The 27,865-nt window shown below is 38.7% G+C and overlaps 2 protein-coding genes and 1 non-coding gene across 7 annotated transcripts in view; 1 reads left to right on the forward strand and 2 right to left on the reverse strand.

Annotated features, from left to right (window-relative positions):
* Positions 1–27,855, reverse strand: TMEM167A (transmembrane protein 167A). 4 transcript variants are annotated; one of them, XM_075541252.1, is made up of 5 exons: positions 27,369–27,855; positions 12,018–12,127; positions 8,662–8,708; positions 5,575–5,609; positions 1–268 (listed from the first exon to the last, which is right to left on the reverse strand). In XM_075541252.1, the coding sequence occupies exons 1-5, from the start codon at positions 27,369–27,371 to the stop codon at positions 227–229; spliced, it is 237 nt and encodes a 78-aa protein (XP_075397367.1). In that variant the 5' UTR covers positions 27,372–27,855; the 3' UTR covers positions 1–226. The 4 variants fall into 4 exon arrangements, with proteins under 4 accessions (XP_075397367.1, XP_075397366.1, XP_075397369.1 ...); XM_075541251.1 differs by lacking the exon at positions 27,369–27,855 and adding an exon at positions 23,063–27,275; XM_075541254.1 differs by lacking the exon at positions 8,662–8,708 and having other exon boundaries at positions 27,369–27,503.
* LOC142441685 (small nucleolar RNA U109) lies at positions 10,290–10,424 on the reverse strand. Its single transcript, XR_012783039.1, has one exon. It is a non-coding gene; the product is annotated as a small nucleolar RNA U109 (small nucleolar RNA).
* XRCC4 (X-ray repair cross complementing 4) overlaps positions 27,584–27,865 on the forward strand; it is a 297,968-nt gene continuing 297,686 nt past the window's right edge. Inside the window, exon 1 of one of the 2 annotated variants that reach the window (XM_075541249.1) lies at positions 27,584–27,664. The gene's annotated coding sequence lies outside the window, so the exon portion shown is untranslated. The remainder of the gene's footprint in view (positions 27,665–27,865) is intronic. The other variant, XM_075541250.1, reaches the window with a different exon arrangement.

Raw genomic sequence — 27,865 nt, forward strand, 5'->3', positions numbered from 1 at the left:
TTTGAGTAAGAAATGGTTGCATCGTATTTATAGAGAACATTGGTCCAATACCATAGAAATGGAAAGCAGCAGCGGGAAATAGATCTCACTCCATGTTCAGAGATAAAAAGGTTGACCATTCTTTCCATTGTTTTCTGTAAGTAAGTCCTTTTTCATATTGAAATCTGATGGCGATTAAATTCTGGCACTTTTCCAAGCTACTGTGTGAACAGGATGCTGAATGCCATCACAATACAGCACACTGCAACATAAGGACTCTTCCGTTCACCTGTGGAAAAAGGGAGATATTCATCTTAATGAGTGGTTACAACTGGTGTAAGATATTTCTTGCTATAAGGGCAGATAAAATTTAAGACAAAGTTCCTTCTTTGAGGTACATACATTTGAGGGGCTTGGGGAAAGCAAGACATAAAAAGAACTACATATACAACAAGAAAACAGAAACTGCGCTGGTTCACTTTAGTTCTAAGACCGTGTGTTTCAATCCTTGTAGGACCATTAATTACTGTGCCACTGTATAACCTCTGGGTTTGTTGTTGTTGTTTTTAGATAGTGTTACAACAAGCAGAAGGTAGAACAGAGGTCCAAGGAAAATAATTGGTTGATTTTTTTCACGGAAGAAAGTACACTTCCACGTAGAAGAGGCACCCAATTTTGGCCACATTTTCTCCCCCTCATTGACTCCTGACACTTAGAGAGAAAATGAAGCCCTCATAGATGACAAAAACAAGATGGTTAATAAGATGTTATTATTAAAAAACAGGTGTAAAACAAACTGGTTAATAAACACACTAGAAAACAATGAGATGGATTTCTTCTCAAATCTTTTAAAGTGATTAATTCTAGGTTAGAAATGTAGCATTTCTACCAATTAATTAATTCCGAGCCAAGGGACTTTCTTTTGGATGAATTAGATCTGAAATTGGCTTGTGAAACTCGTGTAAACGGACATGATTGGGAGCTAATCCATTCCATTCTCATCTATTCCTTCAGTAACTGCAAGGCTGTAGGAATCCATACAGTACCAGGCATCTCCATGCTTCCTTGCCCTGCGGGTGGGAGAGGAAGAAAGGAAACGAACAAGGAGGAAGTACAAGTGACGTAGCAATCTTGACATTGTGGCCGGTGGCGTAATGGTTATGAGTTCTGACATGGTCTACAAAGTCGGCAGTTTTAAACCCACAGCTACTGTCTGGGAGAAAGATGGGGCTTTCTACTCCCATAAAAAAGTCTCAGGGTGTTGGACAGTGTAAGACAATGCAAAATAATAATAATGTGCAAATTATCAAGGGTTCGTGAGGAGGGGGGCAGGGAGGGAGGAGAAAAATGAAGAGGTCAAGTAGAAAGAAAATGTTTTCAAAAGGATGTTGGCAACAAGTGTACAAATGTGCTTGACACAATGGGTGGACGTATGGATTGTGATAAGAGTTGTATGAACCCCCAGTAAAATGATTTAAATAAGAAAAAAAAAAACCCAAACCAAAACAGTCTTAGAAGCTCACAGGGGCAGTTCTGCTTTGTCCTAACTGGGCTGCTGTGAACAAGTACTGATCTGGTGCTAACGGTTTCTTGTTTGCTTGGTTTTTTTTTGAGTTTTCCCTCACAGAGAGAGGTTTGCTCTTTTTATCACTTGGGTTTTGCTATTTTAAAATTAGCTCTTTTAAAGTTCTTAAATTCCTTTATCTCACTTAGCAAGGACTGATAAGTTTTGGAAAACATGAATCTTGATCAATTTCATCAACACAAAAATATTGAGGTAGGGGAGGGAGGGGGAAAAAAAAGAGGACCTGATGCAAAGGGCTTAAGTGGAGAGCAAATGCTTTGAGAATGATTGGGGCAGGGAATGTATGGATGTGCTTTATACAATTGATGTATGTATATGTATGGATTGTGATAAGAGTTGTATGAGTCCCTAATAAAATGTAAAAAAAGAAAAAAAATATTGAGGTCTTAATCAGCATCCCTTATTGTTTGCACAACGGTAATATTAATAAAAGATATTTCTCTCATATACAACAATTTTCAAAAAGTATTTTATTTCTCCATAGATATTTAATAGACAACCTTCCAGCTAAATTAAAGTGCAGAAAGAGAACTGATGAGCATGCATGTTGCTTCTGATTCGGGCAGACCTACAGGACACAGTAGGGCAGCCCTGTGGTTTCCTAGGCTGTATCTTCATGAAAATGGGGTCCCAGACCTGTGCTTCCACTAGGAGGGTGGAGTTTACTTAGCAGTAAGCACCTAATCACTGCATGGCCCGAGTTCTGATACTAGTGTTTTTCAGTATGACCATCTCAATTGGAAAAAGTAAAAAAAATTAAACTAAAAGTAGAGTGGGAGGGGGAGATAGGGAAGGAAAGGGGATTTCAGAAGGAACTAATGAAGACAAGGGGGGGGGTGCTCCTTCGCACGAAAACAGATTACATAAATTATTTAACAATGCAGGGGTGGGGGTGTGTGCTCTAAAATTGATGTGGGGGTGATTGTACAATACTCTGTGATATGACTGAATGACTGAACTATTTAATTATATGCTAAGTGAATTACTTGCCAATAAAACTGTTAGATTAAAAAACAAAACTAAAAAGTACACGGAGCCCTGGCGACATTGTGGATTATGAATTGGGCTGCTAACTGCAAGGTCAGCAGTTTGAAACCATCGGCTGCTCTGAGTGAGAAAGTTGAGGCTCTTGGAAACCGAAGGGGCACTTCCACCTTGCCTCAAAGGGCGGCGGAGTCAGAACAGACTCAAGAGCAGGGAGGAATACTTTTGGATTAAAACCAAGAAAAAACAAAACAAGGCCCCCATGCTGCTCACCAAACTCCCAGTCCTCCTAATAAGATGTCATTCTTATTGTGGTGAATCAGTCTCATTATCTTATACAAGGACCTTCAGAAAGTTTGTGGTAAAAATGTATTATTTCAACTCCATTTTCATGAATTTGTCTGAAGCTCCCTGGTATAATAGTCTTATTAAACATCTAACAGTAGAAATTAATGTTGTCCAACAGTTTCCATCTGCTGAGAATTAATTTGAGGAAGTTCTTCAATTCCTCATCCTCTAACTTATAAGGTTATAATTTACATATGGGTTTCATTTTCCTGTTCTTAATTTCCTAAAAGAGATTGCCATGTGGTAGAGCAAAACATGGTTCAGTTGAACTTGTCTGGTCTTCAATTGCTATAATGTGATATGTAACTTAAGATGAATTCATTCTTCATTAAAATTATATCCTTTGTTTTGTGAGTTTATTCTAAGTCAAGCAAGGTAAGGGTATGTAGTTGAGAAAACAGCACATAATGAGCATTCACCAATTTCCGATATCATTCTCTCAAACTGAAAAGTTGAAGCTTCTACATAATAGGCTAGAACGAACACATTTAATTACATTATTTAACCTGCACATTTAAGGAGAAAAAAAATTCAAGACACCCCTGCCCCCCACCCAAAACCAAGCCTTACAAATGGTTTTAAAAAACAGAGCATATTATACAATATCACTTAAAGAATACCTTAACTAGTTTTTTTTCATGAGTTAGACATTTAATGATAGACCTGGGAGGAAAATGTAGTCTCCTAAAAGCAGACGTCTATTTTTACCAAGGGTAGGTTCCTGCACACTGCTCTGCTCTTCCATTATGCTCCCGCCTTGCAGCTCACTCCAGGTCTTCCACAGCTCTGAGCCTGGCCTTGCCTTTCATTTGCAGGAGGACCAGGTTCTGAAGCCACCCCCCTTGGTTTACATACATTCACATCTATCAGCAGCAATGGGTATTAGCCAGCCACCACACGTGTTTTTTTCCCCTTGGAATCAGCTCTTTCTCCCGGTTCTTTTAGGAGTACTTAAGATTTCTTTAGTTACATTACGGTTTGCAGCTGTTATACATGAATAGGTGCCAGATAAGCCTGCACCACAACTCCCTGGAAATCTCCGCCAGGGTCCACCAACTTTAGCATTGTGGAGATTTTGAGTTAGATAATTCTATGTTGCTAGGAGCTGTCTTGTGAACTGGCAGATGTTTGGCAGTATCCTGGGTCCTATCCACTACACACACCTCCAACCCCATGGTAACAGCTCAAAAAGTCTCCAGACATTGACGAATGTCTTGACTGATAGCCACTAATGTAAGTGCTACTGATGGCTATACCAATATAAGGTCCTTGGCACTTCTTACAAATGAACAATGTTCTGGTCAATCCAAAAGAGCGAATACACCACAGGAAAACCAGGTTAGCATATTTTAAATATATCGATGCCTGTTTCAATAGCCACTATTTTAAAGGGTGATTCTCCAGTGAAGTCCTTTCCAGTTTTATTTTACTAGATTGAAGAATCTTATGATTGATCGAAGTACCACAAATTGAGAAGGGGTTTCTGGATAACTCAGCATCTTACCTACAGATTCCATTGTTTGTGGGTGTCTCATCTATTATAATAAGGTACAGGAGAAGAAAAAGCTCTCAAAACTATTTTCATGGCTAACAACACAGACCTTGGAAGATGTTTTTAAGAATTGAAACTCCTGCATTCAATGTTGAGTTCATAGCACAGACTATTTTTGTTTATCTTCTGTAACTATGTTCAAATATAAAAAATCAACTCCCACATACTCCTTATAAAAATGTCTCAGTATTATGAGAACCGAGTTTGTATTTTCAGTCTCTACTCCAATGTCCTGTTATAGCTTCTTGAAAATGTAGCAATATATAAATTTAACATTAGATGAAAATTACTAAAATCAAACATTTGTTTAAATAAAAATTATTTCCCATGGAAAAGAAATATTTGTTATCAGTTCGACTGGTCTATGTGTTAATGCTTTGAAACTGGTTTTCTTTTGGGATTAGGCATATTAAAAAAAGGGGGAAATGATTAGTTAAAAATATTATTCAATAACACCAATAAAATAGATCTTAATTCTTTTACTTACCTTGTATTTGAGCATGGATTATGTGCTAAGACATACCTATATTTAAGTATCTTCAATCTTGTTATGAAAAGTTAAAAGCTAATAATGTTGACCTTCAATTTAATTAATATGATCAAACTAGCACATAAACACAGGGGGTTCAATAGACAACATAGTTACCATTTATGAGACATAAAAACAGTCCGTAGCTTAACAAAAGGACAATCAAATGACTATGTCTAGATGGTTGCTTAGAAAGCCTTAGAAATTCTAGAATTTTTCTGGAGGAAAATCGTTCTCAAGTATCAAAATGATATATATCAACAAGCTACGTCTGTATTATGAACATACACACAAACTGTAGCCAGCTGCTCGAAATTCTCTCAAATACCAAGGAAGCATGGTACCTGACATCTGAATTGGAGACATTCCCCTGTATTGTCCACTTCCTTGTTAATGAAGCGTTAGGAGCTAGCCACCAAATAAAGTTGTAAGCAACATAATAAAAAGAGCAGAGTAGAAATTTTGCAAACATTGCAGGCAGACAAAGCATAAGATGAGGAAACTTGCACTTTTAAAACTGATAATGTGTGTGATGGATGTAAAATTGGTTAACAACATTGGCAGTTAAAGAAGCGGTGGGTGATTATAAACACTTACCAATTCTGGCACACTTCCAAAATATACCCAATAGTCTGTATAGAATAAAAAAGAAAAAGTAGTTCTTGATTACTAGGAACGGTAAATAATTCCCTCTGGATCATTATTTTCTATAATGGTACGGGAAGAATTGATGATATACTGGTATTCTGACCTCTGATGTTTTCTTTCAAATTTGAAATTTTCTTATTTAATGTTGTCACCAAATATGTATAAAAACAGGATCTAAAAGCATATCAAAAGTGAGGTATAGTGGGTTATGTGTTGAGCTGCTAACCAAGAAAAGTAAATAGTTCGAAATTCACCAGCTGCTTCATGGAAGAAAAAGGAGGCTTTCTACTCCTATAAAGATTTACTTTCGGAAACCCACTTGGGCAGTTCCACTCTATCATAAAAGGGTGCTATGAGTAGCAATCGACTCGGTGTCAGCGAGTCTGTTTTTGCTATTGTTTAATAGCACAGCAACCAATGTACAAAACCTGATATAAACTGGAATAAATGCGGTATTATAGTTCAAATACAGGGTAAATTTCTTTGTTAGGTATAATTGTGTCCACTTCCTGTACTTTTTTAAAAGTAAAAACAAAACTCCTTCTATGCCAATTTACATATATCAATGGTGAAAAATGAACAAAGCTTTTTGATGGAATTTGATACTAAAGTAATAAAACTCTTCAATGTTAATTTTACAAACTGTAGTTTCATACTTAACCTGTAACTATAACTTCCAATGTTATCTTTTTATATAACTGTGCCATTCAAAAAATCTCACGACCATTGAATGTATTCCAACTCATGTCTCTACAGAAGAGAGTAAGCTGCTCCTTTGAATTTCCAAAGTTGTACATTTTTATAGGCACAGAAAGCCTAGTCTATCTCCTGAATAGTAACTGGTGGGTTTGAACTGCTGACCTTATGATTGACAGCTCAATGCATAGCCCACTACTCCACAAAGGATCCTTTATTCAAAAAAAGGAGGGTGGGTGGGAAGAGGCTACATATTCATTATAATTAGAACATTTCCAAATTTAGGGATACTATATACTAATTTATATAAATACAAAGAGAAAGAAATAGTGAAATAAAAGCTCGTGGACAAATGAAAATATAATAAAAATGTGCAAAGATCTAGAGTTCTAAATTCAATGGATTTACACAAATTGATGAACAATTACAGCCTCTGATTAAGATACTGAAGGGATCCATGGATGAAACTAAGGAATCATTACAAGAAGACGGAAGAAAGATTGTTGTAAGCTGGCTGCATTCCCTCATTTCAGGAAGCTGCGGTATCAAGGAACAACCGTTGTGAAGGAAAGAAAGTTCAAGCTGTAAGGAAGACATTTGGTAAAAAACAACGCTCCAGGAATGAATCAAACAGCAGTTGAGATGTGTAAGTAAACGGAAGGAACACTGGGAGTGTTCACTTGTCTGTGCCCAGAAACATGGAAGATATGCTACCTAGGCGATCAGTAAGGAGCCTGTATTTGTGTCCAGTTCCAAGAAAAGGTCACCCAATAGAATGCCAAAAATTAAAGCAAAGGCCAAGTATGGATAACATTAAGAATGGGAATTCCAGAACGCCTCATCGTGCTCAGATGGACCCTGTCTATGGACAAGGACAGATGTTCAAACAGGATATGGGAATACTGCATGGCTATTAATCTGGAAAGATTGACATCAGCAACTGTATCTTTTCACCATACGGATGCAATCTGTACACTGAACAAATAAGTATATGAAGAACGAGGCATCTGGATTTGAAGAAGGTTCATTAACAACCTGTGATATATAGATGACAAGCTTGTTTTCTGAAAGCAACGAGGATGAAGCATTTCCAGAGCTTACACTACAGATCACACCTCAAAATAAAAAGTAATAAAAATTCTCACAATTGGACTAATACAGTATAATAAATGGAGAGAAGACTGATATTGGCAAGGATTTCATTTATATAAATCTACTAACACATAAACAGTAGTCAAGAAATCAAATGTGTTATATTATTCAAATGTGCTTTAGAAGACCTTTTTAAAGTGCTAAATGGCAGAGATGTGACTCTGTGGACTAAAGTACATTGACCTAAACCACAATACTTTTCACTGCCTCATATACTTGTAGTAGTTAGACAATGAAGAAGGAAGATCAAAGAAGAACCGATGCAGGAGAAGAATACTCAATATACCACGGGTTGCCGGAAGAAAACAGAAAATTTTCCTGGAAGAAATTCAGCCAGAATGATCCTTCAAAGCTAGGATTGTCAGACTATCTCACATACGTTGGGTATGTTATAAGAAGAATATAGAGAAGGACACCATGCTTGGGAAAGTAGGCAGTGAAAAAGCAGAAGAAATTCAAGAAATGGACTGACACAGTGGCTGAACAATGGGCTGAGACAGGAATGATTGTGGGGATGGTGCAGGTCCAGATAGAATTTCATTCTCTTATGCATGGGGTAGTTGGACTTAAGGATTGGAAGGAACCTATGGGTAACATTGCTCTGTCATGTAGAAACACACCAGATGCTTAAAACAAAACAAAACACCAATAGAGCCACTTAACTAGATACATGAAAAATTTAAAACACTGTAGCCATTATTTGGTTGGCCTGACCAACAAATGATTACAAATGCTGAATTACAGGACTACGAAGTTGACATTATGCAGCACAGATACCATTAGTTATTATAACAGGGCTGGACTGGCTCAACAAAAAACACAGTAATTAAATTACAGGGAAATTTGTATATTCACTTTTGTTCCCACTGAGATGACTGGTTACTGAATCATTGTATATCAATGGTTAAGATTGAAATAAATTATTGGTTTAATTGAGTTCTGTATGTTTCTCCTCAGAGTGTAATTTCAAATAAAAAAACCCTATCTTAGTACAGATTAAACACAAAGTTTCTGTCACATAATACAATTTTCTCTTGGAGTACAAGGAATGCCAAACATTCTCCTGAAAGTAGGAGGAGCAAGCATGAAGAGATACAGGAAGGCATTGGGTGAAGTGCAAATTGCACTCATTGGCTGCACATCAAGTTGCCTCAGTTGTAACTTGTGAAAGATAATAACAGCACCCACCTCGTAGGGTTGTTATAGAGATTAGATGAGTTATTGCAAACAGAGTCCTAACAAGAAAACGAGCGGTATACTGATTTTAGTAATACACAGAGCAAAGGCACATGTGACCACAACTCCACAAACATAACATCTGTATACATATGTATAAATAATTCATACTAAAGAGAACTCAGGGTTGATGAACCTGTAGGGACAGCAAGTAGAATAAGGATCTCATGGGGGGTAAAAGGGAGACGATGTCAAGGAGTCCAGAAAAAAACAGGATGTTTGTAACGTGACTATGGTAGCCACTGTACAATTCTGCTCAACACGAGTGAACCAGGGAATGATAGATGCATGAACTCCCAATTAATAATACATTTTTAAAAAAAGGGACAACACAGGTTTCAAAATATTTGTGGAAAATGCCATTATATTTTAATTCCATTTTCCTACAAACTTTTGGAAGCACTTTCCATTTCTAATGACTTGATTTCTTGATTCTGAGTACTTAATGGATTTTAATAGCACACTATCACAAAATCAAGGTTTCTCTATCTCTGATATTTTAAAAACAATTCCAAGTCTCAGCAGGAAACGTATAAAATATGCTAAAAAGGAATTTAACAAAAAGAGAAGAAAAAAGCGAACCTATCAATATAGGGTTTCCAAGGCTTTGTAAGTCTGTACAGCAGCAGACCACCTTGTCCATCTCAGCTGGAGTGCCTGTCTGGTGGTGTGTGGTTATCAGCTTAAACAACAGTACCACCATGGCTCTTTAAAAGTGGGGACGGGGAGAATCCTTCTACTCAGCAACTTCAAAAAGACAGCAGCACCCCAGTGCCTCCCAAGTGTTACTACACAGTCCTCTCTAATACTCCCAATGCTAATTAGTAAATAATAGATTTGTTCATTGGCAAATATCAATACAACTTTGCTGCTTGGTTTTTATGACGATAAACCAACAATTATATTTACTGAAAGGAAAAATAGGTCTATGAAAGCAGAAAACATGACAAAGTAGTTACCCGAAGCGACAAAGACCTGAGTTGTTATTTTTAAAAAATGAAGTCATCAAGAATTCCTTTTATCCAATCTGTCTAGACATGTCCACCTAAGCATGGAATATTCTCACTATAATCACAGGAAATTTTTATTATGAGGCTCAGAAAATATGTAAAAATTAAAAGGGCAAGGCCTACAAAACATTCCACAGAAACAATTAATGTATGAATCAAATAAAAAACTGCACTGCTGTTGATTTGACTCCAAGTCAACAGTCATTAAAATAGAAACAGAAATGAAAGGCTTTCAAACAGTTGACTGTGTCTGTACATACTTTAAAAAGGTTAAAATTTCGAAGAGATGCACTGTTTAATGCAGTGATGTTATCTTTAAATACATAAGGTAAAATATAATTTATATAAAAGAAACCAAAGCAGTAACAGTAATTCGAAAGCACAGACAAGCCTACATTAATGGGGATAAAAGACCTAGAGTAGAAATGTTAAGCATCTCGATACAACATGAAGACTAGCCAGTGGCGCTGAATAGTCTGTAAAGAAACTGTTAAATGGAAACACCCTTTGATATTTTCAACAGGGGGGATGGGAGAAGACGTAAAGGTAGACATGCTATTATGTTGTTTCTTGTGTAAGAGAAATATACTACTACTCAACCTCTACTGTAAGGTTGGTAGCCCTGAGAACTCCTTTATTAATGTAGCATGTTATGGAGGTCTTTCTGCTCCTAATGGAATGAGGAGCAGATATTTCCACATGCAACTTATATTCCTTTGAAAGAAAAATTTCATAAAGCAGCATCAGAAAAAGAGGAACATTTAATTTTACTACTGGTTATTCTTTAATGAATCTTATTAAGTACATAAAAGGCATTATATTTGAATTCTAAGTCACTGATAAATGAGAGGATGGTCCTACTACAGTAATAGAGGAAATGAAACTGACTGGTGGGATAGAGGCAAGAACAACTAAATCACAAATGAGATGACATGTGTCAATAAATGGATGAGTAGGAAGTGTAATACAGAAGACTAAGTCCAGGTAGAATTCAGAGAAAACGGTAAGGAATGAAGAAAAGGAACAAAGTGTATATAGGAAATGGAACACTGCTATAAATTGAAATTTAAGATCTACTTCCACTTTTATCAGGTTAAATAAAACCTTTAGAACTGGGCTATCGACTTAATTATGACAGAATTCTTGATTTTCAATAATCAAAATTGGTCGCAGGTTCTATTTATTCATGTATATATCCGCACAACTCTAGGAATAACAAGGGATGGTTATGAGGGCCAAATGATTTAGATTGAGGTTGACCTGTTGGGGGATAAATGCTAATTAGGTCCTTAAAGATAGGGTGAAAGTCAAATTACATACTTGGTTAGACAGTGCTGGCTTTCTGCAAGTTTCATATTAGTGGAAAATTAGGGTTGAACCTTGAAGAACCCTACTTTTGCCTTTATTTTCCATGGAAATGAATTGGGGGGAAAAGTGTTGGAGATAATTATTTACAAAAATTTATAAATATGTAAGACCAAAAAATTTTATTTCAAGTTTTTAAATGGTTTCTTTTAATTATGTTCTTCTCCTTGATTGAATTCATTCAAATGCCTTTTGAGTTGTGAATATGTGAAAAAAAAATATTCTGACCAATTTTAACATTTTTTGTGAGAAGAGTCATATTAAGCTTAAAATGTTTCATGATGTTAAAGTAGAAATGGAAGGTATGAGGCATGTCTAAAACTTTAACATTTATTAGTGTACAGAGTAAATGAAATTCATTTCTCCAAAGATTTTTAGTTTAGGATACAGACTTAAAAAGGTAACATATATTAGGGCAGGAGAGCCTATATATGAATTTTATTTGTGGATGTTATAAATGGATACAGTACTTGCAAGTAGTGCTTTCAAAATCTGATGACCAATTTATTAAGGATTTTATAAAAACTAAGACCAATGTCCCCAAACATAACAAAACACAACAACAAAACAACCCAAAAACGTACTAAATAGTATCATTAGTTCTAGGAACAACTGTCAGTCTCCCCCCGCCCCTTTTTTCTTTCCCAAAACCATATTATTGGGAGTTAATATGGACAACACATCGTTCCTTAGTTCAACCACATCAAGTAGTATTTTTTCCCAGTCTAACACATTTCAAGTCACTTTAGAAATTTATTTTAACTTAGTAAATGTACATCCTTATATAAAGGTTGTATATTTCTAAAATAGGAAGAAAATAATATAAAAACTCATTACAAATCCAAGTGACATACAGGAATTATTGAATCTGCTTAATTTCATGGCAATTTATACTCAATGTTTACAAGAACTAAAGTGAATTTAGTCACATACCCAGTTTTATTTCTATCCAGGACGCTGGGAGCCAAGGATCGAATATAAGCACAGGTACATATAAGCAGCAAGATTACAGTCAACAGACTCTGAAAATTGAAGATGGCAGACTGAAAAGAGGAAAAGAAAAATTAGTACCACATAGAAAACTGCATCAGTAAAACGCCTCAGACAATTTCACATTAAGAATCATGCTGTATCCCTGCCCCAGCCCATGAAACAGAACCACCAATCAGAGGAGTGTGCTTTCCTCTCGATTCTTCGGGCGAAGGATTATATGAGAAACCACAGTATTCTAAGTGTAAAAATGCTATTATGACTAGAAGGAATGTCATGAATCTCACCGAAAGCTGAATCAGAAGTTAAGTAACAGAGCGATCCTAGGATCCTAACCTAGATAGGGCATGTTGTTATTGTTAGGTACCGTTCACTACATCCCAACTCAAAGGCACCCTATGTACCACGAAACTAAGTGCTGTCTGGTCCTGCGCCATCCTCACAATTGTTTGAATGTGCCGTTACATCCACCATGCCAATCCATCTGAGGGCCTTTCTCTTTTTCACTGTCCCTCCACTTTACCGAACACTGTATGCTTCTAGGGACTGGTCTCTCCTGATAAAATGTCCAAAGTATGTGAGATGAAGTCTCGCCATCCTTGTCTCCAAGGAGCATTCTGGTGGCACTTCTTCCAAGACATGGGTCTCCAAACCCCACCAGGAAGTGCAACCGGTTTCTCTTTCCTATCTGGAAAACGGGGTGGCGCATGACTAGGAGAAGAATGTGCTTTTGAAGGCTGAAATTCTTAAAAGGATACAAATGCTTTTAAATGTAAGAGTTCATGGTTCTGGTGTTGACCTTCAATTACATGTGAAAACTAACAGTTCATTGACGGTTGATTCTTTAACAGTTAATCATTCTTTAGTGGTTCAACCTTAACTCAAAAGTTAAAATGTTAACACTGGAATCAGGAAGCTGTTAAGCTTCTAGAGTCAAATGGCAGGAAGTCACGTTTGCGGTCAAAGTTATATGGCGTGCACAACTTTCAGTTCGAGGGCCATCTTTTCTAGGAAGGGCCTCTAACCTATCTGGCTTCTCTACCACCTCGATTTCACAGGAAATTCTCTCCTTTCCACTCCGTGTCTACCGCACTCTCGGTCACTGGCATCTAGTCTATTCCAGCTCATAGAAAAGACCCATGGGGCAGAGTAAAACTGCCCGGGCGGGTCTCTTCCTGGAAGTCGTCAGAGTCCTCTTTCTCCCATGGGCTGGTTGGTGGTTTGAACTGCTGAACTTGCAGCTAGCAGCTCCACACTTAACCTGCTATGCCACTAGGGCTCCTCACCACCCAGGAGCTCAGTCAAGGATAGTTGAATCAAGGATGAAAAATAGTGCAGCAATATCACTACGCATATATTAGAGAATTATTTGTCCATTATATACAGAGGGGCTTCAAAAAGTTCATGGCACACGGAATAGAATTCTTCCAAGAACCTTGGAAGCCTCTTCCTAAAGGCAACTTGCACACAGTTAGGTAACGCTTGCGGACAGTTATGACTAAGAGTCCTAACTTTGAAGAGATGAACAATTCTCACGTTTATAAGACAAAGAAATGAGGAGGAATCCTAAACAAATAGCAGCCATCAAAAATCAAACCACATACCTTTTTATAAAACTGTCTACATTTTTCATAATGAATGTGTACAAATGACTGAGAAACCTCACACGGGGTATTTACTAATGTTCTCAATGACACCAGATTTCACAGCCATTATATCTTTGTTGGACTGCTATCTACTGGTTTGAGGTTCGAATGAGATTCTTATAAAGATGCATTTAAAACCTTGGAAACTACACAGGGCCACTATGAGTTTGAATTGAGTGTGTAAAATCTATCTATATGTACAATAAGAGGGGTATGGTGATTGTCTTTGTATGGCTTCTACTAAATCCAAACTCTTTGGGAGTTCTCATGTTTGATAAATGTCATTTGGCTTGAAAATGGTAAACAAAGAGGAGATGTAATTACAATTTTAATACTTGTTTTTCTACACTCTTTTCTTCACGAGATCACCTCTCTGCCTCATCTTTCTCCTGAGGCGAGAGGGTGGGTCAGAGCTACCAATGTGTGGCCAGCAGTCCAACGTTCACCCACCAGTGTCACCAAGCCAGCAAGGGTAAAGTTCAGTGTGCCTTTTGTCTGAATTAAACAGAGCTTCAAAGCAAATGATATACATTATACATGGAATACATTTTAAAATTAACTCCGATGATCCATTTTAGACAGCAAACAACTATCTTACAGAGCTTATCTCTCGTATGCCATTATGTTTTGAACACACATAAAAGTATATTAATAAAGGATACTTAGTAATATCAGATGAAATACAAAGCACTGATGTACTCCTAGACAGAATAACTGAACACGCATGGATATATCTGGGGCTGTCTGAGGCATGAAGCAGGATGCTGGGTTGTTAACAAGGCACATTCATGATTTTTTTCCTTTAAGGATTTTATAGCTAACAGTAACACTTATCAACAGTCAATGAGCATTCGTTCTGTATCCTTTTTTTATCCTGGTGCATCTGAGGTAGTAAATGAGACAATGGAGGCACTCGGCAGTTCTAAAGGAGTTAAAATGGAAAAGGAGACAAACTCATCACCATCCAGTCCATTTTGACTAAATCCAAAGGGCAGAGTAGAACGGCTCCAGTGATTTTCTGAGATTTTAACTCTTTATGGGAGAAGACATCTTTCTCCTGTTAGGTCACAGATTAAAAAAAAACACTACATAGCAACTCAATGTAAAACACCGGAGCCAAGCTTACAATATATATACACATTGTCCAAAGGGACAAGTCAGGAAAGACTCCAAGAAAAAGCAGGAATTGAGTCAAACTTTGAAAGCCACAGGTTAAATGGGCAGAGAATAAAGAACAGGCTCAGAAGACCATAACATAAGGGTGGGTGGGGGACCAGGAAATGATGGGCAGATCTTTTGTGTTAAGTAGGAGATTCAAGTAACAATGTGGTTGGAAGTGAGATTTGCAAAGTAGGTTTATCAGATTCCTAATGGAATATTTACATTCATGATTTGGCAATGTGGCTTCTTTCCCTCCCCAAATGCCTTCTAGAGAAACATTTCTCAATCATATGACGTCTGAGATTGTTTTCTACATAACCCAGGGGACTTGGAGAGGGAAGGTGTGTGTGATGGGATAATGAAATGCTGAGACACTTTTTCAGCACCACACTCAGGGTTGTTATGTCAACACTGACTCACTGTGACTCCATAGGCCCAGGTAGAACGGCCCCTGTGAGATTCTGAGACTTTAACTGCTTACGGGAATAAAAAGTCCTCTCTTTCCCCTAGGAGCTGCTGGTGGTTTTCAACTGCCGATCTTTTGACTCACAGCCAACAAGTCATCACTATGCCACAGCTGAGCGGAGGACGCCGCTTTAAAACACGTTTGTTTTTAAAAGAGTGAAATGTACACACACCTACACAGAGAGACACATTTATGTATCTGTGTGAGGAATAAAATAGTCATTTACAAGTATGGTATACATGCTTGTTCCCGGCTTATTTTAAAGTATAATAAGCTTAGGTGGTACAGCCTTTTAAATATACTCAGACTTTGGGACGAGTATTACAAATTCATGAATGTCACCATACCAATTATAACATTCCTTCTATTTATTTTTATATTAATGAATACAAAAAGTTTAGTCTCAAGGTTAAAGACAACAATAGCTTATGTCTCCTGTTCAGTATAAAACTAACTAGGATTTACTAGGAAAAAGGGGACAGGAGAAAGCTCAGAAAAAAAGCTAAGAATGAACAATCACAAAGATATATTTGTATTAAGATGATAGGAAAGTCATGCATCATTTTAACTTTTTTTTAAAGACACTTCGAGTTATGAAATCTTTTTCAAAATTATCTGGTTACAAATCATATATTTTAAATTAGTCTACTGCCATTTAGTCAATTCACAGTGACCTTATAGAACAGTTTCCGAGGGTTTCCAAGACTACATCTTTATGGAAATAAGTTGCTAGTTTCTTCTTTCAAAACTGCTGGTGGGTTTGAGCAACTAAACTCTTGGTTAGTAGCCCAACTTCCCTGGCTCCTTACACAACACAGACCCAGGGTGCTTTCAGGTTGATTCCAACTGACAGCAACCCTACCATGGTTTCTGAGGCTGTAAATCTTCCTGGGAGCAGACGGTCTCACTTTACTTAGGAAACTCTACCTGAGAAGGTAAATTTGAAGCACTGGTCGGTTTATTCATGAAGTTGAATCACTGTGACAAAAATCTCATTCACTTTCCTTCAACACTGTCATAAAAGTAGGTAAAATCCTGAGGTTACTGGGGTGGGGTAGTACAAGCCCTGTCCTTAACAAGTGTCCTTTCAGGTATCTTAATGTAACTACAAAAGTATATGAAACTAAGGAAAACTGTGGGGTTTGTTTTGCTAAGCAGTAAGGTGATTTTTTATGTTTCTAGAGCATACTATATTAAAGAGTAGGAAAAGTTCATCTATGTTTTTGTAACAAAGTGCTTATGACACAGGGCTTATGGCACAGGGGGAGCCCAAGTGAAAGCTGGTTGTTGGCTCACACACACCAGCATTCTCTAACGGGTGAACCGATTTGTAGTTTCACGTGCTCTAAAGAGCTTTTGTGACACGAGGAAACTTCAAAAATTTTGCGGGAAAATTCCATCATTCTTCAATTCCACTTCCCACAAACTTTTTGAAATGCCCTCAAATGTCTTCCAAGAGCTTTAGATGCTAAAAGTAAAACTTTATTTCACTATTACTTTCTTATTGCTGCTGTAACAAATTAACACCAGTTAGTGGCTCAAACGACACACATTTATATCTTTGGATTCTAAAGTGGGTTGACAGGCGCTCCTTCTGGAGGCTGTGAGGAGTGGATGCATTTCCTTGTCTTTTCCAGTTTCTCAAGGTTGCCGGTGACTCCACATCACTAAGACCTTTGATCAAGTAGGTAGTTATAACTTCTCACTTTGATACTCTTACCTTCCTTAATCCAGGAAGGTTTCCCTATCTCAAATCTTTAATCGCAGATGCAAAGTCTCTTGCAATGCAAGATAAAGAGGTTGAAAGGAGTAGGGCTTCTTGGGGGTGGGGCAGGGTAGGATGGGATGGTGGACATTGGGCCTACCACTCAAACATTTCACTTTTACGAAGAGGTGTCTATCCATTCCTAGACTCAGGCTGCCTGTGGCATCCCCTGGAGCAAATACGACCAGACAAGGCCATGGGCTTGTGGATAGTGGCCTTGACTTTTGCTCATTACTCTCCAAATTTTGCTAAAACTCATAATGGAAGCTCCAAAGTTATTTTCTCCGATGGGCATTTTTATCATCCCGTATCCAGCAGATTGGCTAAACTACTCGTAGCTAATTAGAGCTTCTGAATGCTTACAATATCAATTCATTTTTGTCTAATTGTGTTAGACAGGGTTCTCTAGAGATAAAACCAGATTGTTGATAATTATATATATATCAGAAGAAATGAACTGTTAAATTACAAACAGATAGATACATAATATAAGAAACGAACAGTTAAAATATAAAGCAGTACAAATGGCTCAGTGCAACTCACTCCCATGAGAGAGTTGTGAGCCACTAGCAGTCCTCCAAGTCTTAAGCAAACAACTGTCAGTCCCCAGCTCAAGAGATGTAAATTTCAATCCTATGGTCTTAAAGGGACCTCAACTTACAATGACACAGTCCACAGGCTACGCGTCCCACAGGTAGTGTAGCCTGTAAATTGAGGCACAGAGCAAGCAAGGGAGCCGCACACTGGTCCGATGATCAAAGAGCAAGACAAGAAAGGCGAGGCTCACTGAGCCATTTATCTCTCCACCCTTCAATTAATCCCACTTGTGTTTATCGGCCAGGCTGGCACAATAAGCTAACTATCTCAATCCACCCCTTGCCAATTCTTTAGCCATATAAACTTATATAATTTCGGGACATTGATGAAATCACACTTATACTTATCATCAATCATCTATCACACATAGAAATGAAAACAGAGTCCAATTGTACCTTATATATCATAACTGGACAAAGGAAAGGTATACAATAAGCACATACAAAGAAAATACACTGACAATTACAAGCTGTGTGTTTGCAATTGATCATGTGGTCGTAATTGACAGGTAGAACTACCTTCTACTACCCATTCTGTATTACCCTGGCCCTCAGCATGCACCTCAGCTGGCTGTGGTTTTTTGCCTGGTGGGCTGACCCAGACCTTCATTCCTGAGGGGTCTGGGTCAGTAACCTAAAACGAAATACTTTGCATAATGATTGTAGAGTTAATCACAATGGATACACCCCTACACTAACAGAAATAATTTACAGACTTTCATTTGACTCTCACTAAAATACACTTAGGAGCCCTGGCGGCTTAGGGGGTTTGGGGCTGGGCTGCTAACAGCAAGGTCAGCAGTTTGAAACCCCCAGCTGCTTTCTGCTCCCTGCAGGGGTAGTTCTAACTCTGTCTTACAAAGTCTACTCTCTCCTATAGGGTCTCTATGATTCCAAATAATATATATATATTAAATAATAAAATCCAAGATCAGAAAAGAGAATTGCATTAGAGTTTAAACTCTTGAGCCCTCGGTTTGTAAAAGGCGGCAGATAGTGAAAGCCCCAAATCCATTTGTCAGCGTTCCCACACAGATTAAGCCTCCACTGAATCCCTTAGTCATTGACTAGGGATGGGGTATTGCTGCACTCAGACACACTGCATTGAAAAATGGGCTACTGCAGAGAGAGTTATGTTAAAACTGAACACATGATTAAGTTTTCTCTTTTTAAAGCCATTTTTAATTTGTTCTAGTTTCTATTCACTCTTCTTTTTTAAAACAATCCATGCATCAATTATATTCTTATAACAATCCATGCATCAATTGTATCAAATACATTTGTACCTATGCCGCCATCATCATTTTCAAAACATTTTCTTTCTGTTTGAGCCCTTCGTATCAGCTCCCTCCCTCGCACCCTCAGGGACCCCTGATAAATTATAAAGTATTACTATTTTTATATTATTAGAAACCCCTACTTTCTTTTATATTGAGATTTTCTTGTATTTTATTTCATTGCCATTGATGGAGCTTTCTGTATGTTTTAAATATGAAGTCCAGGATAGGAAATCTATAGAGACAGTAATGAGATTAAGAGTTCCTTAGGATTATGGCAGATGAGGTTGGGGGTAGTGAGGAATCATGAGTATAAGAATGGAGAAAATGTTGTAAAACTGTAGTGATGATGGCAGTTTAAAAAATGTATCTTTAAGATATTTTAATGTATTGCACAGTATGTGCATTATATGTCAATAAAACTATAAAAAACCCTATACTAATTAAATTTGGGTATGAAAGAAAAAACTCAATAAAGGAGATCTTTTAAATATGTAAGATACTCTTAATGCAAATTACTAAAAATATTTAATAAACCTTTCAAAACAAGTTTTTAACTAAAAAGCTAAAAGCAAAACATTTGAACTAGAGGAAAAAAGGTAGAAAGTCCAAGCAGTATAAAGGAGCGCAGATTCAAAAATGAAAGCAGCACACTGATACGCTAAACAGTTTGTCTAGAACGGTGGTTCTCAACCTCCTACTGTGGTGACCCTTTACTACAGTACATGATGTGCTAATCCCCAGCCAGAAAATTATTTTCGTTGCTACTTCATAACTGTAATTTTGCTACTGTTATGAATCGAAATGTAAATATCTGATATGCAGGATGTATTTGCATTGTTACAAATTGAACATAATTAAAGCATAGTGATTAATCACAAAAATAATATGTAATTATAAATGTGAAATATTTATTTCTAATTACAAATAAATGAAATTTTGTCTTGAAGCAGATGTGTAGCATGGGTAACAGTCTTCACGCTGGGTACTCACTCGTATGTGGGTGTATTTGCATGTGGGCGGACCTGCCTAGAGATGGATAGAGGAGTGGTGTCTTGGGGGGTTAAACGACCCACAGGTTGAGACTCGCTGGTCTAGAGTGTTCTGTGATGAGTCACTAACCATAATTTGTAGGTTAAAAAGACACTTTGATTAAATCTATATTATTTCATCAGCCCTGATCACTTGACTCCATGTATTTTACTTATTTTTATAACTATTACAAATAAAGGTTAAATCAATTTGCTGATGAAGGAAATTCTTTACACATAGCAGTGTCTGGAAACGTCAAATGCTGACTGCCTTTTATGAGGGTAATAGGTTTTCACTGGCCTGTTCTTCTAACTAAAGATCAGTTTAAAATAAGAATTGAATACGATGAACTTATAGTTTTGAAAACCCAAATAGTAACAAATTACACCTACTTATTTTATATAAAACTAGTTTATTCCTCTCTGGAGGTGGAGGTAAGAGAGAACACAGATATGACACTCTGACCTAGTTGCAATAAAAATGATATAGCACTGGAAAAGTAGGTCAGAATTTTCATTTACAAATCTAGGTCAGGTCAGCAGTTTAAATTACCCTTTACTTGTAAATTAGTATGTACCGCTATTACTTTTTAAAACAGAATGCATGGGAATGCAGGAGTAAATGCATGCCTATATGTAATTGTACAATTGTATTCATATATGCATATAGTTTTTGCCCAAGGATAGTAAGCAGTTGACTGAAAAGATATTCACTAACATGAAGACACACTAAAAAAAATTTAAGTTTACATGTATAGACACTCAAACTTTGTTGCTTGGTATAAACTTTTATGATAGTCGACCAAATAGACAAGGTAGAAATCTTTAATTCAAATGCAAGAAGCTCATCAAGTGTAGTTACAGATCCTAAGAATACAGGTCTCTTCTAAATGCCAGGGGCTACAAATATCTGTATCATTTAATGAGATAATCCAAGCAAACAAATCACTATGTACAAACCAACATCTCCACTTGTCATTTTAATGACAATTGTAAAATGAGATAATATACATTGGATCTCACTGGTCCCGTTTGAAAGATAGGTAAGTCTTCTGTTTATACTTTGCACTATGAAGGGGTACCCCAAAAATCCGGAATTTTTTTCAAACCTATGTAAATTTTTTTTCACAAAACAACCTATCACCTTCAAAGTACTTTCCATTGTACTTAATACAGTCATCAAATCTGTGATTCCATTCTTGGAAACATTTTTCAAACTCATTTGTTTGGATAGCTGACAGCACCTTCCTTGTTTTTTCTTCACCTCGTCTATGTCATCAAATTGCTATTCTTTTATATCCCTCTTCAGATTTGCAGAAACAAAAGGGCAAGAGAAGCAAGCTGTTTTTTACCCAAAACTGGCGCACTGAGATGGCTGCATGAAAAGGTGCATTGTCATGGTATCAAAACCAGTCCCGTAGTCTTCCACAAATCAGGCTTTTCAGAACCTCTAAAGAGATGGCTTGATTTAACAGTCTGACCTGGAAGAATAAAGCCCCAGTGCACTACGAGTCAACATTTTCATTCTTAAGGGAAGTTGACAGATATCCAGAATGAGGTTTGTCATCCATCAACATTTCACCTTTTTTGAAAAGAAAAACTACTCATACACTTAAGTTTTTCCCATGCGCTGTCCTTGTAAGCTCTGTTCAACATTACATCAGTTCCTGTGGCATTTCCTCCCATGAACAGGAAACAAAAGTTCACAGCTGCATATTGTTCTTTAACTGACCATCACAAAAAAACGAGGTTCAAGCAAAACAGCTTTTATGAAAAAATTCACTGTGACCAGAGAGAACCTTCCCAGGAGGTGCCACTGGGTGCACTATCTCAGAGTGAGTTGTTCGATGCTAGCATGGCAGGAAAAAGGCGTACTACGAAAGCTCCGCTGTGCCCGGTGCAATACCATTTTCTGGGTACCCCCTTGTATTTAGAAACACCTGCAAACTCTGCTCCCCATTAGCAATAGTGAGCATAGGTGGACATTTCGGGTTATTTTCATCTCTATGTGGTGGTTTCAACAACTGCAAGTTATTTCTATTCTACTTAGTTTGAAATATTTTACAGACAGAGGTTAAACTTGGAGACACTGTGCGATTGGTTTCAGATTATAATCGTCACATGGATTTTTTAGTTTCAATAGTAGTTACATAATTTCATGTCTCTTTGAAGCTATGGAAGTGTACAAGTGGAGTTTAGCTTGTCAACCACAGCCTGATGGTGACTCCTTGTGGGTGTGGCCTTCTCATAAGGAGGGTTCTGGGAACCTCCCCTTCTCTGTGCCTTCACCTTCCTGCTGGCTGACCCTGATCACTGCCAGAACCATAGTCATTGGATCCACAAGACTGCTTCCAGAGGCCTGTTATCTTCCTGCACTCTGCAACACTGTATGTGAGGGTGAGTTTGAAGGGAGATTTATGGACTAGTATCGAACTTATGGACTTGAGTTGGGCCGGATGAGGATGTCTTCCTGATATATAATTATTTCTTGATAGAAAGCTCTTACACATATGAGTGTCACTGGATTTATTTCTCTAGTCAACCAGGCCTAATACAGGTTCTTAGTGCAAATAAAATTTATGTCTATTCTTTAGTCTGTTAATAGTGCAAAAGCATTAAGAGGACCATCAGAACTACTAACATGACAGACACAGGCATGAAGTGAGCAAATATTGTTGAAAATGGCCCTGAGAGACTTGCTTGCCAAAGGGTTGCCACAAATTTTCTATTTGTAAAAAACTCAGGACCTGTGAAGTACAAGAAAATGATATTTCTGTATAAGGCAATGAGGCGCCAAAAATATCAGTAAGGCATACATATGATTAACAAAGATAAAAATGAAACAAATGTATGTTGATAATGAATGCTTAGGAGAAACTATTCTGACAAAGACCAAGTAAACCTATCATCAAAAAGAGGACCCTGATTTTGTGGGGTTTTTTTTTCACTAGGGCTACGTAACAGATTAACACAAATTAGGTTGTTCCAGAGAGAAATTCATTCTTTCAATGATCTGGAGGCTAGACACCTGAAAGCAAGCCGATACCTGGGTCATATTCCCTTCAAAGCTTCTATGTGATCCTTCCTGGGCTCCTCCAGCTTCTGGCAGCGTGACTCCAATCTGTTTGGCATTCCTTAACCATCTTCTGTGTCTCTCTTCTTATAAAGACACCACATTGATTAAGGGCCTATCCTACTTCAGTATGACTGGGATCTTAACGAATTACATCTGCAATGACCGTTTGCAAGCAGGTCACGTTCTGAAGTCTCAAGGAGGGCATAGAATTCAACCCAGTACACTATCTGATCAGCAAAAGACAAGACCGAGTCACTGGGAACATTTCTGAATGTATGAGGCCAGTCGCGGTATGAAGCCTGGTTACCCGTTAGAAATCACTAGGAGCTTTAGAAAATGACCAGTGCCCAGGCCTCGTTCCTAGAAATAACTATCAGTTAGTTGGAGCATTTATAATTTCTACAAGCTCTCAGGCAATTTGCACTGTGCCATAAGGGTTATAATCCACTACCTCTATTAGTTTAGAGAGGATCTGCACCAACTCCTATTAGCCCAAAGCCTGTGGCTCTACTTTATGGGAAACTTTCAGAGGGTCACTAGGTCAAAACCATTTTTATGTGAAGATAATGGGCTGTCATTTGCATTGAGGTGCAAAAGCAGTGGTGAGTACAAGGGATTGCCATTTTAACCAGCCCCTATCAATCACATAAGCCATCCTTTTCCTCTTGAAGCCTCTCTGGAATTAAGGTATTATTGTGTAGGAAAAGGGAAAGGTTTTAGGTAGCAAATAGAGGAGGATTGGTTTAAACCTTAGCTTCATTATCTATAGGCAATGTGGTCTTGGGACCACCAATCATTTGCAACTTGGATTACTGTTTCTGTTTCCAAGTGGGTCTTCCAGGTTTTAATGCTCTCTTTGAAGATACCCTCCATACTGTTACCAGCTAGTGTTATAAAAATCTACCTTTCATTTCTGGCCCCCACTGACACCCACTGCCATCAAGTTGATTCTGACTCAAACCTACAGGACAAAGCAGAACTGCCCCTTTGTGTTTCTGAGACTGTAAATCTCCATGGGAACAGAAAACTTCCATCTTTCTCCCTAAGAGCAACTGGTAATTTCTAAATGCTGTCCTGGAGTTTTTCCTTGCTGAAAAGTGATTATATAAATCCCTTTGTAAGGTACAGCACCCTTCCAGACTGGGTTTATCTCTCACTATTCCACCTGTTTAATTATTCCAGCCATACTGAGGCAGCCAGTAACCAAGTTCCTTTTTGGGGGGATAGATGGGGGGTGTTTACAACTGCCATTCCTTTTATTTCTCCATGCAGAACTACTAGTTCCTCTGTGCTATCAACCTTTTTTTCAACCTAACTCTGAAGGGACACTACACACACTTTATCCCATACTTGTTTTAACAAACAATGTGGGCACTACTTACTAGTGTGCCGTGTTTGCAAAGACTAGGTAAAAAAAATAAGCGACACAGCAACCAGGATAAGCTTTCTCAAGATTAATCAATAAAGGAAAATAATTGGAAGTAATTCTAGAAATTGATATTTCTTAATATGGCTCTTCTATCCTCCCCCTATGTTAATCCCCATCCAATGATTGAGTGGGGCCATGCAAGTAGGGTGTGTTAAAACACTATAATACACATCAGCCTTGGTGGCTATTTCTGTGTAGATGAGAACCACCTCAGAAGCAGAGAGGCATTCCGGGTCTCTTAAAGAAAAGCCCCCAACAAAACATGTCCAAAATCCCTGCCTGAACTGGTGGAGGTAGGAGACTATGCCATGCTGAGTACAGAGTCAGATATAAGGAGACTGTGAGACAGAGCAGTGGGGCAGTGACGAGACAGTGAGACAGAGCATCTGGATGGCTTCTTGGCCCACAGATACCAAGGGACCACAAGGCTGAGGACCCGAAAGAGACTTGGCTACTAGCTTAAGAGAGACGTTGCTATGGACCAATGACTGTACCCTGAATATTTTTGGGCCCTCTTAATGTTTCTGATCCTGGTTTGTGGTAACCTGTTAACTTCCCTAATAAACCCTTCTAATTGAGATTGCTGCCTGTTGAGTTCTGTGTGGCCATTGAAACAAATTATTGAAGCCAGCAGAATAGTAGAGTGCTTTGGAAGAATTCTTGATGTTAGAATAAGTCATTATTATGGAAGTATTGCAACATATAAGTCTAGCTGCAAGCTCACATACACAAATTCTTTTTTTTAAACTGCTAATTAATCCTTGAAGCTTTGCTATGTCGCTCTTTCAGATACACTGCATTTTCTCCAAAATGCTGATGTCCCAAATTCACAAGATCAGAGTGAAAAAGATCATCACTTGGCAATTGTTTCCATCATTCATGTGCATCTGATTTCCCTACCTTATAATTAAAAATACATCTTTATCTTTACTTCAATTTTTGAGAGTAGCAGAATTTCTGGCACATAGACATCAAGAAAGAGTCCTGGCTTCACTACCTGCTAAGTGTGTGACTACATGTAATTCAGCCTTTGTGCCTTCCTTAAATGCTCTATAAACATGCTATAATTTTCACTTGAAAAGACATGGCAAGACATTTGAAATGCTGTTGATTGCAAACGCAAAAATGTATTGCCTTTAACTAGCACATATTATTGTAGGAAGAGTAATATCTTCATCTTGTGCTATGATGAAGCAAAAGGATTCAATTGCAGCTTCTAGGAAGATGATTTAAGATTTAAGGCTAAATCTCCCTGCTCCTTTTAAAATAGGGAGTCAACATTTTTAAGTAACAGAATCTTATGTTGCAGGAGAAACAAGAGAATGATTTCCTTAGCTTGAGAAATAAATCTGACAAAACTTGACCATTTGTTCTATGAGAAGGTAAACTTCTCGCAGCTACAAGAACCCAGTGCAAAACAGCCAACAGTGAGTTTCTGATTCAGCACCTAAGGATTTTATGCTGTATGAGATTCTGGAGGAATTTCTGGCAATATAAGCTTAGCAACTTGTCACTTGTAATAGCGAGCCTTGGCTTTCTTGGAGACATAGCTGTTTTTGGACACATGATAAAAAGCATGCTTCCTTTTCCCAGATATATGCTCATAAACGCAGTACTTGGCATATGAAAGTCATAAGCTCACCTAAAGGCTGTAAATATTTACCAAAACAAAGGCCATGGCTCTTGGACACTGCTGTTGGGGATTTTATGCTGGGAGTGGGACACACTGAGTTACTAAACACAAGGTCAGCAGTACTAAATTACTAGCTGCTCCAAGGGAGAATGATAAGGCCTGCTACACCCATAAGCGAGTCTCCCACTCACAGGGGCAGTTCTACCCTGACCTATAGGGTTGGTATAAGATGGAATTAACTCAATGGCAATGAGTTTGTTTTGGTCTTTATGGGCACTGGTGGCAAACTACAAGGTCAGTAGGAGTTCAAATGCACCACTTACTCCAAGTGAGGAAGAGGAGGGGTTCTGCTCCTGTAAAGAGCCTCAGGTACACACAAGGGCAGTTCTACTCTGTCCCACAGTCACTAAGAGTTTCAATGGACTCGTTGACAGTGCGTTTGCGTTTTTGTGATCACTTATCTCCCTCTGGCCAAGCTGGGTTTTCCAACTTTTCTGCGGCTGGGGGCACAAGAATTTTCTTTTCTCGAACTCTCCTGATTTACCTGCCGTTCAAGCTTTTCTGACTTAACTAGCAAAGACATCTGCAGTAACACGAAACACACACACACGTACACCACCTTAAAGTGGGTGAGGGGGGTGCCAAGACACCAAGGCCATAGCAACCACTCCATTCACGATAAGCTTCCACAAGAGAAAACCACCTCTGCATGGAATCCCAATCACAAAGACCTATAGTTTGTATATCTTTAAGGTAACGAGAATGGGAGGGGAGGGGTCTGGAAAGGCCGTAGAGCCCGGGGGTGCAGGGAATGCCGGTGAGGAGTTTGGAGTGATATATCATGCTCAAATAAACAACTGTCCAATCTGGAAAGAGACGCAAAACAAACAAACAAAATACAAAAGTAAACTTGCAGCTCGAGGGTCAATAGCCACAAAGAACCATGGGTTAAGCCAAACCGGCGTATTTCTGGAAAGCAGCCTCCGCGGGAAGGGCCGGGCTCGCGACCCCAGAGTTTTCCTTGGGCCGGAGGCTCAGATTCCCAGGGGGAACGCGCAGGGACCACATGGCCAGGGGACCCTCCGAACCCCAGGAGAAACGAGCTAATGACGGGCTTCCTGGCCCGCGCACGCAGGGTCATCACCCCACCCTTCAGCCTCAGCCCCCGCTGAGCCCCGTTCGCTGAGTCGCGACCCCATAGCCCCGGTGCTTACCATAGTGAGGCCGGCGGAGCCCCAGCCACATCACCCTTCCGGGCCCCGGGCGGAAAAGGCGTGCACGCCCCTCCTGCCCTTCTTGTTCCCTCCCGCCGTCTGGTTGGGCCGGACAAGGAAGCCCCGCCCAGGCCGCCTGAGTCCGACGCCAGGATAGGCTTCTTTCTCCCGGAAGAGGTATGACCTAATCAACGTCACGCGGCCCTGCGGAAACAGTTGGTATTCTCATTGGTTGCTGAACGTCCATCTGTGGAAGCGGGCATTTTGGAGGAGACCGGAAGTGGAGTCGTTGAGAGGTAGGTTCCGGAAGTGGGGCTGCCTCTAAGTAATAGTAATTGTCGGTGTTACTGCTGTTTCTGCTTTTAGGCCCTGTTATTTCACCCCAAGAACTCACTAGTGTCTGGCGTTTACGTGGCTTGATGTGTGAGCTCTTGGTCTTCCTCTGGTTGCTGGGCCTCCAGAATTCCCGGCTTCATCTGCTAGGCATATGGGCTCGC

This window comes from Tenrec ecaudatus, chromosome 2 (assembly GCF_050624435.1).
Source record: "Tenrec ecaudatus isolate mTenEca1 chromosome 2, mTenEca1.hap1, whole genome shotgun sequence".
Taxonomy (NCBI): domain Eukaryota; kingdom Metazoa; phylum Chordata; class Mammalia; order Afrosoricida; family Tenrecidae; genus Tenrec; species Tenrec ecaudatus.

Excerpts from the sequence above, each read along its gene's own strand:
- TMEM167A (XM_075541251.1), bottom strand. Across the intron at positions 8,709-12,017 it reads CTGGATAGAAATAAAACTGG|GACTCTGTTTGCAATAACTC; the intron begins GTATGTGACTAA and ends TTTTCTTGTTAG. Across the intron at positions 269-5,574 it reads TTGGAAGTGTGCCAGAATTG|GTGAACGGAAGAGTCCTTAT; the intron begins GTAAGTGTTTAT and ends CTTTTTCCACAG.